This window comes from Gobio gobio (assembly GCF_949357685.1).
Source record: "Gobio gobio genome assembly, chromosome: 22".
Taxonomy (NCBI): Eukaryota; Metazoa; Chordata; class Actinopteri; order Cypriniformes; family Gobionidae; genus Gobio; species Gobio gobio.
In genome coordinates, this window is record NC_137118.1 from 36388956 (window position 1) to 36406360 (window position 17405).

At 36.3% G+C, this 17405-nt stretch overlaps 1 protein-coding gene across 2 annotated transcripts; it reads left to right on the top strand.

Moving 5' to 3' along the window:
* The first annotated feature begins 944 nt into the window (after positions 1–944).
* Positions 945–16516, top strand: acat1 (acetyl-CoA acetyltransferase 1). Of its 2 annotated transcripts, none has more exons than XM_079805166.1 (12): positions 945–1110; positions 1319–1369; positions 1476–1593; positions 5616–5711; positions 5854–5954; positions 6064–6207; positions 6380–6530; positions 7558–7653; positions 9249–9362; positions 15656–15720; positions 15802–15959; positions 16061–16516. In XM_079805166.1, exons 1-12 carry the CDS (start codon positions 1039–1041, stop codon positions 16179–16181), a joined length of 1287 nt encoding a protein of 428 aa, XP_079661292.1. In that variant the 5' UTR covers positions 945–1038; the 3' UTR covers positions 16182–16516. The 2 variants fall into 2 exon arrangements, with proteins under 2 accessions (XP_079661292.1, XP_079661291.1); XM_079805165.1 differs by having other exon boundaries at positions 976–1110; positions 1322–1369.
* The last annotated feature ends 889 nt before the right edge of the window (positions 16517–17405 follow it).

A 17405-nucleotide genomic window follows, 5' to 3' on the forward strand; every position in this document is an offset into this window, starting at 1 on the left:
ATAAACACCTGTGATACTTTTAATCGGGTTGATATAAATGAATACCTCTATATTTGTAACAATATCTTGCAATTGACCATGCTTGAGTGACCTGGTTAAAAAGTTGGTTGTTTTGCTAGCTATTAAATACGTATGTTAAGCTATAAGCTACAATGTGAAATTATATATTTTTATTTTACAAATAAAGACAATTAATATTCACAAAAATGTGCAACTCATATTCTAATAAATAAAAATAAATAAGAAAAAGTGGATGCATTTTTTTCTGCAAACTGAACAAGGCATTTTCTATATGTACCTTAAAAACATTAAAATACTCTTTTATAATGAATACGTTTCAGTTTCTGAATTTAAGACACTTTGGAAAGTCAAACATGTCTATGGTGTAACAGCTGTAAGATTTTTTTGTTTTGTTTAAAAAAAGGCACAAGTTTCAGTGGCATACATATTTTGGCATGGGCCTAATCTTTTATTATTGCTATTTCTTAACACACAAATCAAAGTTAGAGAGGACTGAGTGAGAGTGTGAGTGTGTCAAAATCACATATTTAAACCATTTATTAAAAGGCACATTTTAGGTCAAATGGAGTAATGCTGCCTTCACATGCTTCACAATTTTTCTAGTTAAAAGATGGGACATGACCCTTTTAATGTAACGAGCTCGTAATCACGACTTCAGAAGTGGGAAGTAGCCTATGACAGCACATGAAGGCAGCATTAATCCAAGAAAATATTCCACGAAAATGGTATAAAGTCTTTCAAATATGTATTAAAACAATATGGGGACAACTATTACATTTCTCAGAACTTTATACAAGTGTTTTAAACGAGATTTTTAAAGACTTTTCACCCATTAAAACCTTTCATCCATGTAACTTTCACCTTTTAACTATCACATAAAAATACACTACCCATAATGCTCCGAGCCGTCGCCATATGACGCAGACACACCTCTTACTGTGATTGGCTGGTCACTGCAAACGTAAACGTTCACTCCACTCATTCGGAGGTTTGAAGGTGAAATTTGCTCTTCTGTGTATGCAGTTTTCCATCGCGATTATGACTTCCAGTGCTCTTTACAGTACACGCACACACCTGTGCAGACATTTGGTGAGTTTGAACTAAGTGAATAGATATTGATAGCCTAACTTTGTCTCGAGACTCACGGCACATGCAGCAGTTTGACTGCAGGCCTGTTTCATTATTTACCTTTTAAAACGCTGCGCTCCACTTCATAAACTGTAGTTAATCTTTGTTGATATAAATGCTATAACAATATATTTTGTCAGCTGACTCCCATTTTATGAATCTTTCTTAGCAGGCACATAAATATCTGAGCAGGACCTACAGCACACGACCATCTCTAAATGTGAGTAAAATGTTATGCGATTGTATCACTTCATGGACCCAGAACTGTTTCTGTCAGGTGTGCATTCAGTGAATATGATATTCCTTTCGCATTTGTCTCTGGACAGGAAGTTGTCATCGTCAGTGCTGTCAGGACCCCAATGGGTTCTTTCAAAGGAAGCCTTTCCACAGTACCTGCCACCAAACTCGGTTCCATTGCTATTAAAGGAGCCATCGAGAAAGCAGGTAGATATCTGGGGCCAGTTGCATAAACATAGCCATTATGTTAAAGATAAATAAAGGTTGTTTTATAAACACTTGTTGTCATACTGGTTGAAACTCTCTTTACATCCTGAAAGCATTCAATAATATAAGTGGTCTAAATATTAAAACATGCATATATATGCTGTGGAAGTCTCGGAAACAAAAAAATCGGTCTGCAATTATGCGATGTCCTACCTGCCTGTCAACATATATGTTTCCATACCTCCGTGCACTGTTGTAGGCACAGTCACTGGGTGCCGTAAACAAACAGAAGTCGTCTTTTACAGTCCCTTCTGAACCAAAAGCTAAATAACAAATGTAAAGGGAAAAAAATGTATAACTAACTTGTAAGACTTAGCTGTTTACTTAGCAACTGGGCCCTGATAATCTTAGGAGGAATTCATATTTTATTTTATGTGATTTATTGTTTTATATGTATTCAAATAAAATATAATAATTTATACAGTCAAACCAAAATGTATTCTGACACCTTCAACATTTTCTCACATTATCACATTTTATTTGGTATATTACCAATTTAGGTCAACCAAAATGTCCAAGCAATGCTTAATTTAGTTCAGTCTGTGGTGTAAAAGGTTGCATTAGCAATCAAAGAAAAAGCACTGAAAGGTGCACTGTGTAACATTTTTTCAGTAAAATATCCAAAAACCACTAGGCCAGTGTTTTATATTTTTTTCAGTTGAGTACTTACAATATCCCAAATGTTTCCAACTATTTGTAAATAATGAGAAATTTCTATTTTAATTAAGGAACCGGGACGTGTGAGGGAGTCGCCTGTCGATTGCGTCATATCTGCGTTCCCCTTGGTTTCCGGTTTTATTTTGCAGAAAGTCTTTACTCTTACTGCAGTGTGCAACAAGTGTCATAGCAGCCGCCGAGCGAATGCACAGAGTAACGTCATAACTTCATTTTCAACACACTCAGATGTATCTAATATGATAAACAGAGATGCGTTACCTCATACTCACAGAAAAGCGGAAGTGGAGCCGGCGACTCTGTCATAATAAAAGTCCCGCTGCTCGCCATATGTGTTTTGTTCATCTTATTAACAATCGCTCCAGCGGCCTTATTCAGCTCCCACAACACTCGGTCCTGCTCTGCTTCATACTACATTAACGTTAATAATCGCATCCATGAACATGATTTCTGCCAGAGTCCTAACCCAATTCTTTTCCACCGGCTGTGAGGTGAAGACCTCATGTCCCTGATTCTGCGCTCAAATGTTGCATCATCAAACTAAGCTTTTGTTTTGAACAGGCGACCTCTAGTGGACGGAAAAGTTACATGGTGCACCTTTAAGCAGGCAGAATTTTATTTTTGGTCGGGCCTGGGCAAAAGTGAGCGGGCACTTTCACGTGAGGGGGGTTTGTTGGAGGTGGTGGGGGCATGCATGTCCCACCCGCAAATTACGTCTATGCTTTCAGGTAAAATAACGGACTGACTAAATATTCAGGTCATTTCAACCTTATTTTCTTTGATCCTATTGAAAAAAAGAAAAAATCGTAGAACAGTCACAAATGTGCCCAGTCAGTGTCACTGTCAACGTAACCCAAAACTGTAGCTACAACCTGCCCACATACAAAACATGAGCTGTGGTTACAACGCACGTTGGACACTTTATTTCCACTTTTCGAATATTTTTTTCATTTTATTGAAAATAAACGCCTTTCCGATCTTCGGAGATGTTATAATAATTTTGTAAATACGTTAAAATAATGGAAACAACTGTTATTTAACAAATATTATTATAAACTGGGGGGCCTAATTATCATAGTGGGTGGGCCTGTGCCCGTCAGGCCTGCCCACTGGCTATGCCCCACCCCATGTGTCAAAGTTTCTGAATAATTTTGGTCTCAAATTTTTGGGTATAATATGTCACAGTTTACTTTATTTTGCTATCCTCACTTGCATAAATGAACTATAGTGTCCTGAACCCACTAGTAAAAAATTATATATTATTGCATTTTATTATTATTTTGTTTTAAAGTTTGAGTTTAGAGCAAATAGAAACATTATTTTATTTAGCAAGGATGCATAAAATGTATCAAATGTGACTGTAAAGACATGAAGAATGCTATAAAAAATTTCTATTCGAATTGTTGTTCTTTTAAACTTTATATAAGATTTATTAGCTTCCACAAAAATATTAAGCAGCACAGTTGTTTTCAAAATTGATAATGATAATAAATAATGATGTCTGAATAACTCTGAAAGATCATACAGGGAGTGCAGAATTATTAGGCACGTTGATTTTCTGATCATATTTTTTTTCCAGGCACATTTGACCAATTCCAAACCACAGTAATCCTAATAACTACTATTGATTTAGTATTTAATAATGTATAAGTGATATATAATTGTTCATGAAGGCTGGAAATGAAAAACACCTTATATTCAGGTGTGCAGAATTATTAGGCATGTTTTCTTTTACAGATAAATTGAGCCAAAAAAGAGATTTAACTCAGACTGAAAAGTCAAAAAGTATTAAATGCCCATGAGAAGGATGCAATACTAATGCAATACTAGACATTGCAGTTAAGGCATGACCATTGGACAGTGAAATGCTCGTTGGGTCAGCAGGGTCAGACAAAAACATGTGGCGGAGAAAAGACACCTATTAACCGCAAAAGAATTAAGGTGAAGAATTAAGGGTGAAACCATCAGGAACCCTTTAGTCTCCAGCACCACCATTTTCCAAAGCTGAATGACTCTTGAAGGACCAGCACCACATCCTCTAGTACCACTGTTTGAAGAATTCATCTGCCAGAATCTGGCAGTACGTTTAGGGAGTTCATTTTTAGTCCACCTCTGCAAAACGGACTTCAGGATGGACTAAAATGAACTCCCAAAACGTACTGCCAGATTCTGGAAGATGAATTCTTCAAACAGTGGTACTAGAGGATGTGGTGCTGGTCCTTCAAGAGTCATTCTCAACCTATCTGTCCATAAAGCCTATAAAAAAACCTTCTTCATGTATTTTACAACACTTCAGCTTATGATTCTTATCTAGTGGGGGTCATTTTTTAGGATTCTTTACCTAACTGAAGTCTCTGAGATCCTGACACCTTACACTTCTGGAGACTCCAGGTAGGTTGCAGCTCTGGTGAATGGTGGCGCTGGAGACTAAAGGGTTCCTGATGGTTTCACCCTTAATTCTTCACCTTAATTCTTAATTCTTTTGTGGTTAATAGGTGTCTTTTCTTCACCACCTGTTTTTGTCAGATCCTGCTGACCCAACGAGCATTTCACTGTCCAATGGTCATGCCTTAACTGCAATGTCTAGTATTGCATTAGTATTGCATCCTTCTCATGGGCATTTAATACTTTTTGACTTTTCAGTCTGAGTTAAATCTCTTTTTTGGCTCAATTTATCTGTAAAAGAAAACATGCCTAATAATTCTGCACACCTGAATATAAGGTGATTTTCATTTCCAGCCTTCATGAACAATTATATATCACTTATACATTATTAAATACTAAATCAATAGTAGTTATTAGGATTACTGTGGTTTGGAATTGGTCAAATGTGCCTGGAAAAAAAATATGATCAGAAAATCAACGTGCCTAATAATTCTGCACTCCCTGTATGACAAAATTCAGAGTTGCATCACAGGAATTAATTCCATTTTACACTAAAATAGAAAACAGTTATTTGAAATTATAATAATATTTTACAATATTACTGTTTTACTATATTTTTGATCACATAAACACAGTCTTGATGAGCATAAGAGACTTCTTTCAAAATCGTACTGACCGCACAGTAGTGCATATTATATGCCAATGTAATCATGTAAAATATAATAGTTAAAAAAACCTGAGTAACAACCTTAAAATCAGAAAGGTGTGTTAATTGCCTGTGTTAGTGTGATATTTTGTTATTTAATGCAATGAAATTATTTTCATTTATTCTACATTTTTAAGTCTTATTAGTTCTAGCTGTCAAAAGGCCTCATGTTAGGAGGTTTGCATGTCATCTACAGGAATTCCTTTGGAGGAGGTGAAGGAAGTTTACATGGGCAATGTGTTGCAAGCAGGAGAAGGACAAGCACCAGCCAGACAAGCTGTTCTGGGTGCAGGTGAGTCATTTATTTTCTTTTTTAAATGTTTGTGCTTTACCTGGGATGAATTAAAAAATGCAACTTCTCAAAGAGAAGTTTTGCTGTTAGTGTTGGTTTTTGCTGAGCATTGTGTGTGACGTTTGTTGTCTTCCTCATGCAGGTCTCCCTCTGTCCACGGAGGCAACTACCATCAATAAAGTGTGTGCCTCTGGGATGAAGTCCATCATGATGGCCGCTCAGAGTCTCATGTGTGGCCATCAGGTAGTGTGGAAGACGCGTTACAAAAGATTCAGAAAGTGCTGTATGTGAAATATTGAGCCTTTAGCGTGCTAATAAAGCAAAATTAGTAAATCTACATGATGTTTCCCAGGATGTGATGGTTGCTGGTGGAATGGAAAGCATGTCTCAGGTTCCATATGTCATGGCCAGAGAAACGCCCCCTTATGGTGGAGTGAAGATAGAGGATCTAATTGTTAAGGACGGTTTGACGGACGTCTACAACAAATTCCACATGGCATGTACATTTATTATAAACCAGTAAGACTGATTGCATAATAGCTTAGCCTGATAATAAGTATTGAGTGAATAAAGTTGTGTGGAAACATTGGACAGCCAATGTACTGTACATATTGTACACTGGAGAGGACATGATTGTGTAAAACGCCTCCAAATTTCCCCATTTTTAGGGGAACTGTGCTGAAAACACAGCCAAGAACAGCAGCATCTCCAGGGAAGAGCAGGACGCATTTGCCATCAACTCCTACAGCCGCAGCAAAGCAGCGTGGGAGTCTGGCATCCTGGCCAAGGAAGTGGTTCCTGTGAGCATCCCTCAGAGAGGTAGGTTTCACTACTCTAGCTGTTCAATTCCTTATCATTCGAAAATAATTCACTAATATGAGCTAAAATATGTAGGGGTGTGACGATACACTTATTTCATGAGATGAGACGATACACAATGTTGGGTTCATGAGAATTTGACGATATTTTAACACCATTTTAAATCTTCAATGACCAAATATATTACTGAAAAAATTGTTTTATTCAACAAAATTTTACAAAATGCAAAACATTGCAGGTGCATTTTGAAATGTTTTAACTAATCTAGTGCTGTCTCTAATGATTATTTTGGTAATTGAGTAATCAGTCGATTAATTTGATGATTAATCAAGTAATCGGTTAATTTTTGTGGTAATAAAAACAGACCTAAGTGAACAATAGGTTTTAAAATGACTTAAAATACATATACAATAACAGTGAGGCAATAATAATTGGTTCATGGTTTTATTGAACAACACTGTTAAAATATATGATGTAATATACACAATATAAACAACAAAAAATTTATGTACTTTATTATAACAAATGCCCACTGAGGCCACCAAAGGCCTGGGGTCTCATGTATAAACTTTCCGTAAATTTTATAAAACCATGATACGCAAGAAATTGCGATTATTCTGGTTAAAAGTGTGATTTAAAATGTGATTATTATTATTTTATAATTATTTTAACAAGTGAAAAGTGTGTTTTTATTTTTATATATATATATATATATATATTTACTTACTTACTTACTTACTTACTTACTTACAGGCAGTGTTTATTGAAGGTTATAACGAAAAAAAATTCTGCACAAAATTTGGGGGTTGAATAATTTTGTACATGAATGTTTAAAGCCAATTAGATTTTTTTTTTCATCAAATTACTTTCTCTGAATCACTCAAATGTGTATGAATAAACGTTCTATAATAGTTTTCAGATGCCTTTGAATTGTTTTCATAAAAATTGTGTTCGTATGTGTATATGTATATGTGCTGCATAAATAAAATGTTGATTGTGATTTAAAATATGCTCTCTCGCTGCTCAGGAAAACCAGACATTGTTGTGAAGGAAGATGAAGAATTTAAAAAGGTTGACTTCAGCAAAGTCCCCAAACTGAAGACTGTGTTCCAGAAAGAGAACGGTACAAGATTATCACTTAATTAGCCCTTGTGAAAAAGTCTGCATAACTCTACTAACATGCACTTCACAAAAGTGTTCTTCAAATCCTAAAAGTATATTTTAAAAAACATATGCTTGCAGATAATAAAATATTCCTGAAATTAAAGGCCACTTAAGTGTACTTAAAGAGATTATCACGTTCTTGGTTGTTTCTTAATACGCTTAAGTAGATTTTTTTTTTTAAAAGTGCACAATGTAATATTGTCAAATTAAAAGTTATGCTGTACATCATTGACTTCATAATCTTGTCATGCTTTAAAAAAGTACACTTATTTTGATGTGTTAACTAACCTATTAAAGCACATATTACTTCATTGTAATTTAGACATGTGCCGGTACACAGTAATCCAATATATCACAATAATGAACATGCACGATATTGTTATCGTGGGCACTTCAAAATAGCGTGCATAATTATTTATTACAAATTATTCTGATTTTTAGAATGCATTTTAAGAATACTTTACCCATCAACCGTTTAAAATGAACAACACATCAAAGAGGAACGCACACTGATGTAAACAAACCCAACGTGCATGAGCAGCGCATGGCGGAACGAGTGAAGGAGACTCACTGAATGGAAATGCACATTCACTCTCTGACAGCAGAGGGCGCTGACGGAACAGCAGAAATGCGGCCGTTTCCCCGGTAATCCTCATAAACAAAACAGACTCGCGCTACTAAACACACAGCCATTCAGATTTATGTATTCGCTACGGTGCTCATCAAATAACCTAATACTTAAAGACTTATGGCTATTAATTTTCAAACTTGAACATTTTATATTTTAATCTGAAATAAATGACATGCCCTAGATATTGTTAGAATATGTTCTGATTCTTTGTTGTTCAGTCACACACTTTACAATAAGGCTCCATTATTTAACATTAGTTGACATTTGAAAAATGCTTCTAAAGCATTTATTAATCTTAGTTAAATGTAAATTTCAGCATTTAATAACACATTAAAATCAAAAGTTGTAACTGTATTATTTAATGAACCTGAGCTAACACTAACAGTTGTTTTTTTTTATGTTCGGTTCTTTTTGTTATAAGAAAGTTATTAAACCTGTTCTAGTATGACAGCACTTTTTTTTGCAACTTATTTCAATACTGTGATAATACCGTATACCGTCATAAAAGCTTCAGCAATTAATCGCAACATGAAAATTTTATACCGGCACATGCCTATTGTAATTTTAACTTTAGTGTGTTCATTTATATTAGATTTAAAGTTAATATATTTAAAATGTACTAAATTGCAACTTCATCTTTACAAATGTGTAGTTGCAAATATATTTTAGTTAACCATGAATGCTTGTCAGTACACTTAAGCCATATTTCAAAGACAATAGAATTATGAAAGTACATATAGAGAAGTAGGCCAAAAAAGCACTCTTTAGTTCACCTAATTACATTTATTATAAGAAACTAACATTCTGTTTGCACTTAAGTATATTAGTTTGAAGTATAGGAGTTCTTAATAAGTACTCTATACTTTGAGGATAATAAAAAAGTGTTGTCATTTAAAAAGACTAGCAGACCTTTGTTTTTGCAGGTACCGTGACGGCAGCCAATGCTAGTACACTGAATGATGGAGCGGCTGCTCTCGTGCTTATGACAGCAGATGCGGCAAAGAGGCTCAACGTCACACCGCTTGCAAAGATTGTTGGTGAGGCAATACACACCTGTTTAAATCATTTCATGGTGTATCCTGTTAATTTCAACAAATATTGCGATGGTTGGAATAACAATTTATGTAGGAATGTTTTTACACCCACATTTTGCTCATGTTTCATGAATGAATCCCATTGTATTTTTATTACATTTTCTTTAGCTGATAGCTAATGCTCTATGTCTGATACATCTACCTGAATTCTTTCTTGAACAACTTCACCATTTTGAAGGCACTTTATATTTTAATGTAAATAATTTTAATGAAGTCAACAGTCAAACTAACATATATATATCTGATAATAGTGTTTGCAGGAAAGAACACAAAATTTACAAGCATAAAGACAAAATCCCCCTGAATATTCTAAGATATTAAAATAACGGTGTATGAAATTCTGAAATAATTTAAGGCATATCTTATAAATGTTACAACATAGAAGCAATTACATTTTAAAGGGGACATATTATGCCCCTTTTCACAAGATGTATTATAAATAATGTGTCTGTGACGTTTCGGCTCAAAATACACCCACCCCCAGATCATGTCCTTTCAAATGCAAATCGGGCACTGATAAGAGAGTCAAGAAGAGGTTGCAACTTTTCGACTGCAACTGGACGTTTCTGAATGGTTAATGGATAAATTTATGTAAAGTTAGTTGTTGTAGACTTGCGTTGATTCAACTCATCAACTAGCATGTGCCGTCATGTTAATCTATAAATTGTTGTATAGGTGCTCGTGTGGGAATGTGACACGTCCGACACCTGACTGTACAATGCATAATAAATGTGCGTGTATTTGGGGTGTAACGGTACACAAAACTGCAGGTTCGGTACGTACCTCGGTTTTGAAGTCACGGTTCGGTACGAGTTCGGTACAGCAGTTTTACAAAATTGCCTTTTATTTATGTATTAAACAATGGTTTACTGAAGAAGAAAAAAAGTGTCTGTCCTTGAATTAATTAAATAATAACTAACAGTTTATTGAAGATAATTCTGTAAATTATATAGGGAGCCCTTACTTGCACATTAATATTAAGGTTAACAACAGAGCCCAAACTATTAGACTAAATTCAGTTGCTATTAATTTTTAGGTTTAATAATCAACACTCAAATAACACATTGTGTGCAAACATGTAAACTTCACATAAGGCAGTTTTTGCAATAACTTCTAAATCTCATTATAAAATAGTTTTTGAAATATAATAATTTATACTCAGTGTCTGTCATTTTCATGACAGGTTTATTTAACATGCATGAAATAATCAAGACATCCCTAACAGGTTAAGTAGAATATAATGAATATATAGGCTAATATAGAGCATATATTTAGTGAAAGAGTTGATTTCTCTAGTGAATAAAATTATGTGGACACTGAATGACTGCCTGAGGTAAATTTGATGCTAACGTTACATCACATTGTTTAGTTTACACTGATTTAGCGATTACACCACATATGATACATGACAGTAAGTTGTAATGTATCCTCAGCATACCTTCAGATGGTGATTCATGTTTATTCTTTAGTAAGAGATGATCGATTGCCTTCACAGATGATCCCGTTCACCCGCGTGCGCGTCGCGCGGCCGCTTGAACTGTGATCAGATCAGTCACGCCACATAGAGCGTCAAAACGGCATTTTTCGTTTGAATTTCGTGATAAAAGGGACTGAATACTTATGTTCATGTGGGAACTCGGATTGAAGTGTGTTCCGCGCTTAAAACAAGCCTACTGTTAACTGTTAAAGATTGCACTCAGAAACACGCGTGCACCGAACTGAGACCCCTGTACCGAAACGGTTCGGTACGAATACGTGTACCATTATACCCCTAGCGTATATGAATAAATGTGCGTATTAGGCTTGCTACGATAGTCGGTGTTGCCGGTGTTACCGGTGTCCAGACTCAACACCGGTTACATCACTTGCCCACCGTGGCACCGGCCACCGTCATTTTGATTTTTTTATAGTAATAAAATAATTTAGTTCAGTTAGAGAACAGACAAAACAAATAAAAACTGAACGTATCTGCTTAATAAAGCAGGATCCGACCGTGAGTCTCGGCAGCGGCAGGAGTCATTCATCAGATTTAAGAGTGAGGAGCTGACTGAGATGATCGCGGAAGGTTTGATTTCAAAGTGAAACGTAAAAGCGCCTATTTAAGGGATTTTGTCATTTGTTTTGTTGTTGTGTTTTTCATTAAAAATAATAGGCTAATGAACCCACAATTCAAGCAACCCGCAGCCGAATTGGCGCTAATTCAAAACCGAAAGTAAAATGTGCACGGCCGCACAGAGCGCACATTGTTTACTTTCGCCTGGCTCCGCAGTGCGAGCCTCCACGCTACGCTGACTGCGCGCATTTATTTTTGCTGCGCACACCCTCGCGCTCGTGCGGGTGCGTCAAGTATAAACAAGGCTTTACGGACGATCTGTTATTCATTCATGGCGTGCATCTCAATCATAGACTGATCAATGCTTGATCAGTGCCCTGACTACTGAACTAGGGAACTGATTGAGACGCACTCATGGCCTCACAGAGTGTGCATTTACAGACGAGCTGTCATTCACAGTGTGTGCGCACTGGCGCGTTTTCAGTTCAGAGCGGTCGTGTGCATGTTACTTTCGGTTAGATAGAAGAATTAGTGATTTAAAAGCCTCCGCCGGTGATACCGGTATTACCGGTGTTGTCACACATCAATTAACCGGTGGGAAAATTTCCTCACCGTCACATCCCTAGTGCGTATATTAATTATTGTGCGTATATGAGCGTTTTCGGGATGAAACTAACATCATAGATCTAGTCTCTGTGAATACAGTCAGAGACTATGATAACTTTAGCCATTTTATCCATACAGCATTCTAGAAATCTCACCCACAGGGTTCCTACGGGGTTTGGAAAAGTATGGAATTTGATTTGAGTAATTTCCAGGTCTGGAAAAGTATGGAAAAAATAAATCAAAGTATGGAAAAATTTTTATGTTTCCAGACTATTGTGCCTATTTCATTTTCTAAATATAAAATTAAGAATTTCTAAATGTATATAATAAATATTTTTTTCAATGAATTAAAAACTTGTAGCCTAGCTATGGCAGTAAAGGTCAGACCTGTGTTCCTTCCTTTTCACAGTTCAACAGTGGTTAACACAGCACTTTGTAGTTTGAGAAACCAAGTTGGGTTTGAGGATAAAACAGAGTCGATGGTGGAGTTCTTAAAGGAATGGTACACCCAAAATGGAAATTTGTAATTTATTCACCCCCATGTCTTTCAAAACCATAAGACTTTATTATATTAACATTTTTAAAATTTTAAATCTGAGAGATTTCAGTTCCTTTATTAAACAAAATGAAAATGTCCTAATCATTTACTCACCTCAATGCCATCCAAGATATCCATGACTTACTTTCTTCAGTGAAAGATAAATTAAGTTTTTGAGCAACCAACTGAGTTGGTGCCATTTTGGATGGCATTGGGGTGAGTAAATGATTAGGACATTTTCATTTTGAGGTGAACTAATCCTTTAAATATCTTCATGTGTCCAAGATTAACAAAAGTCTTATTAGTTTAGAATGACATGAGGGTAAGTAAATTATGATAGAAATTACATTTTTGGGTAAATTAATAACCCTTTAAAAAAATTGACTGATTTAGCATTTTGATTGTTAAGGTCAAAAAAGGCAATATTTTAATATAGGATTTCTAAATATTAGATAGCCTACATAGAGGTTTTGACTCAGAGTGTAACATACTTGTCGGTGCCGATAGCATTGTGGGTAAGTGGTTCGCCATGTAGTGCTGTTGTGCTCCGGGAGACCCGAGTTCGAGTCCTGCCTCATGGACTTTTCCCAATCCCGCCCCCCTCTCTCTCCCACCTTACTTCCTGCCTAGCTACTTTCCTATCCTAATAAAAGGCAAAAACGCCAATACTAAATCTTTAGAATGTAACACTTGTTAGCAGTTGAATTTGAAAACATTTTATCAGAACAAGTTAAATATGGTCGGAAAAATCTGTAGGAAGTCTGGAAATTCGAGTCTGGAAAAGTATGGAATTTTGAAATGAAAATTGTGTAGGAACCCTGCACCCAGAAAGGAAATTGGAAAACATTCGCAAAATATGAAGTGCCGTCCTTACTTGTTCTGGATATGAAGTTATAGCACAAAGTGTTGGTATTGGCCCATCCTTCAGAAACAACTTTTCCGCAAATCCAGTGTCGTTGGTGAAGCAGTCATGAGTAAAATGATTTGCGCAAATGTATAACATTTTACCAACATTCTTCTGCACATTTCCTTCAAAAATGAAGGATTGTTTTTTTGTTGCTCGGATGCCAGGAGTCTATGGAGACTCGTATGTTCCTTGGTACACCCAACAACAAAACATTTGTAATGTTTTTGGCGCAGACATTAGCCTCTTTTCCACCGACGGGCTGAACGGTTCTTAGAATGGTAAGGAAAAGTTCCAGTTGTTTTTCCACTTGAGCCTGGTACGGCAAGGCACGATTACAAACCGTTCTCGGCCCGGACTTCTGGTAGAATCCGTGGAGTGACGTTGCCATTCAAGATTGCTTACTTGTCTGTTGCCTGGCTACCAGTTTCTCTGTAGCTGGCTAAGCGCTCTATTTGAGCGATGTAAACACAAATTAATAATACAATTAAAATAAATTTCTGATCATCCTCTAATGCAGTCATGTACTTCTCATATCATCAGTAAACCGTTGTGTTGCCAAGGAAACGACTGACGCCTTTGTATTGCATTCCAAAGAGTGGCTGTTATCAGCCCCACAGTGTAAAATGAAACCAGAACCGTACCAGCTGGCCTGGATCGGCGCGCAATGGAACGGTTACACAATGAGAACCGCACGTCAATGCAAAGACGCAAATAGACATTCTGCGGCGCGATTCGTGCGAATTGAGCGATTTGCGCAAGTTGAAAAATCTGAACTTTGGCGGATATTCGCGCCGCGTTTAACCAATCAGGAGCTTACTCTAGTAGTATCAACAATGAGGACAAAATCATATGGTTTATATTAATCATATATTATTAATATGTGGTTCAGACAAGTGTGCATATGATTATCACTGTAATACAGTTTAATGACATGAAACACAACCCAGTCTCTTTTTGTTAAATGCAAGTTTATGTATGATCAATAATACAAAAGTATAAGTAAAAGGTATAAGAAGCTAAACATAAAATAAAGCAAACAATTCAGTCCAACATTCAAAGTCAGTGCTAGTAGGCTACAACGGTAAAGTAAAGTTAAATAGCCTAAAAATAAAAAAGTAATGAATCTTCACTTTGCCCTCAGCCTAAACGATTTGCCAGGAAACAAATAGATCCATGAGACCAAAGATCGCCCGTTACATACAAGACGAATTATAGCTCGAGGCACCACAGAGACATCAGAGCCAGCGGCAGACGTCAGAAGGACAGAGGAAAGGCTACTCTCGCCGGGGTTAACGAGTACACGGGGTTAACTCCTAAAACACCAGATAAAATGTTCAAATCGGCACTCTTTTTATAAATAAACCACCGATTTTAGCTTTAAACAACTACATTATCGCCTGAAAAAGTCTTAAAATTAACGTTTTGTCACACATTAACAGTAGTATTTTTACAAAAAAGACATGTAAACACAGCCCATGTCAGCCATTTCTCAACGAGACGAGCCGGCTGGCAGAAGCCCCTCCCATCACGCAAATTCGCATCTGTTGTGAAGTGAATGTCAGGCGCGAATGAAGCGAGTAAACTCAAAATGTTCAAGCGTCCAACTACGCGCGAATAGCGTGATTCATTCGCGTCCGGTGTGAACGCACCATTACGTAGGAGTAGGGGGAAATTAGTTTAGTTTAGTTTAGTTTATTAGTTTATAATGACGTGGACAGTCCCTTTTTTATAAAATCTGGAACAGTGTGTTATGAGAGATTGCTAATGATTGATTTAGATTTTAAAAAGTATAGGGTGGATTTTTACCATTATAAGCTTGTTGTTTATACACACTGTGGACACACATCTGTTTCAAAACCTAATAAAAGTGAATTTTGCATAAATGTCCCCTTTAAGTGTTCTTTAAAGAATTCAAATGTATATCAACATCTTGATATTTCCTTTTAAAACGTACAATTATGATTTGTAAAATTGGCAAGGAATAGTGATAAAACACTGTCATGCTACTGAAAAATATAGTTGAGTTGGTTGCATTGCTACCAATAGTTATTCATATGCCCAATTTTGTCAGAGAATGCATGTTTGCTGGCTTTTTCTACACTTCTGGACCACCATTTGATTTTAATTTGCAGCTTTTGCCGATGCCGCTGTCGCCCCCATCGACTTCCCTATCGCTCCAGCCTTTGCCATCCCTAAGGTGAGCTAATATTTGTCTTAGTTGCTAAGCAGAAGTGTTTTTGAAGTCGTTCAGTGTAGTGACATCTATTATGTTGTGCAGATCCTGAAGGCGGCCGGTTTGAAGAAAGAAGACATTGCCATGTGGGAGATCAATGAAGCCTTCAGTGTTGTGGTGCTGGCCAACATCAAGATGTTAGACATCGACCCCAACAAAGTCAATATCAACGGAGGAGCAGTTTCCCTCGGACATCCAATTGGGTAATATAAGCAACATCCTTCTCATGCATCACTGTTCACTACATTGACATACTGGAATTAGATTTGCGGGATAATTAATGTGCCTGTTTTGCGATTTCTAGAATGTCAGGGGCGAGAATCGTAGGACACATGGTGCACAATCTGAAATCGGGACAGTATGGACTGGCCGGAATCTGTAATGGAGGAGGCGCCGCTTCCTCCATTCTGATCCAGAAATATTAGGACTTGAGATTGCACTTAAAATCATGACAACAATTGTGTTTGATTTGAACTTTTGACCAGATTCTTCATGCCTACATCCTTAATTTGAGTGTGCTCTCTTGTTCTGCACACAGAAAAAGGTCAGTCTTGTTTTGTTTTTGTTTTATAAAGTAGGGAAAAAAATATCAATGCTCATACAATACAAAGTTCTGAATTGGTAATCAAATGGTAATATTTATTTTGTGCACTCATTGCATATATCGCTGCCTGTTGTCATTCTAAAAAAATAATGTTGTAATGAAAGGGTTTAGTATTGTTAAAATCTGTAACTGCAATAAAAGAGACTATTGATTGTTTTTGTTGATGTTGAATGTGATTATGCTAGATATAATTCAATTCCCCTGAATGAACACAAGATGGCGAACATACTTTGAGCTCTGCTTGCTGATGGACCCTTTTCACAGACTGTGATGACGCATTTCTACAATTATTAACATTGTGGACTATAGAAGTTTACATATGATGACTTCTGAGAAGTCTGGAAATGTGAAAAGAGTCTATTAAGGAAGTTTTGGCCATCCTGACTAGCAGTGACCTGAAACTAATTTATGCCACATTTGTAAGTTGTAAATTGACCAAACAGTTACTTGATTATTGAAAGCTGCAGATACTATAGACATAAATGGTAATAACGCATAATTGATGATTTTGGTTGGTATTGAAAAAAAATTATACTTTGTCATGCAAAGAAATTTTGAATATGCAAAACTATTCAATTAAATATTATTAACTAATTATGTTGGAGGCAATGTATGCTGTTTCTTGCATTTTTGCCTTGTAAAATAAAACTCGTAGCCTTTAGTTTACCCCCCTTTTTATGCTAAATAATTTTGTCAGATAAATACCTTAACCTTAAAGGTACAATTTTTTTTAAAATAGGCTCATTTTCCAGCTCCCCTAGAGTTAAGTTCTGTAGTTACATCGTGTACTAAGACCGACGGAAAATGAAACGTTGCAATTTTCTAGGCAGTTTTCTAATCAAGGAACTGCCGTACCTTGGGTACAGCAGGCGCAGTGATATTACGCAGCGTATACAGTATAGTTCCCAGCCATATCGGCTTAGAAAATCGCAATTTTTCTTTTTCTGTCGGTCTTAGTACACGATGTAACTACAGAAGAGTCAAGTTTTAAATAGGAAAAATATCGAAACTATCGTTGGTAATTTTTTGAGCGAGATGCTAACGG

Coding starts and splice junctions, on each gene's coding strand:
- acat1 (XM_079805166.1), top strand. CDS start 1,039: ATGCAGTTTTCCATCGCGATTATGACTTCCAGTGCTCTTTACAGTACA. Junction 7,654..9,248: donor TGTGTTCCAGAAAGAGAACG/GTACAAGATTAT, acceptor TTGTTTTTGCAG/GTACCGTGACGGCAGCCAAT. Junction 15,960..16,060: donor TCCCTCGGACATCCAATTGG/GTAATATAAGCA, acceptor TGCGATTTCTAG/AATGTCAGGGGCGAGAATCG.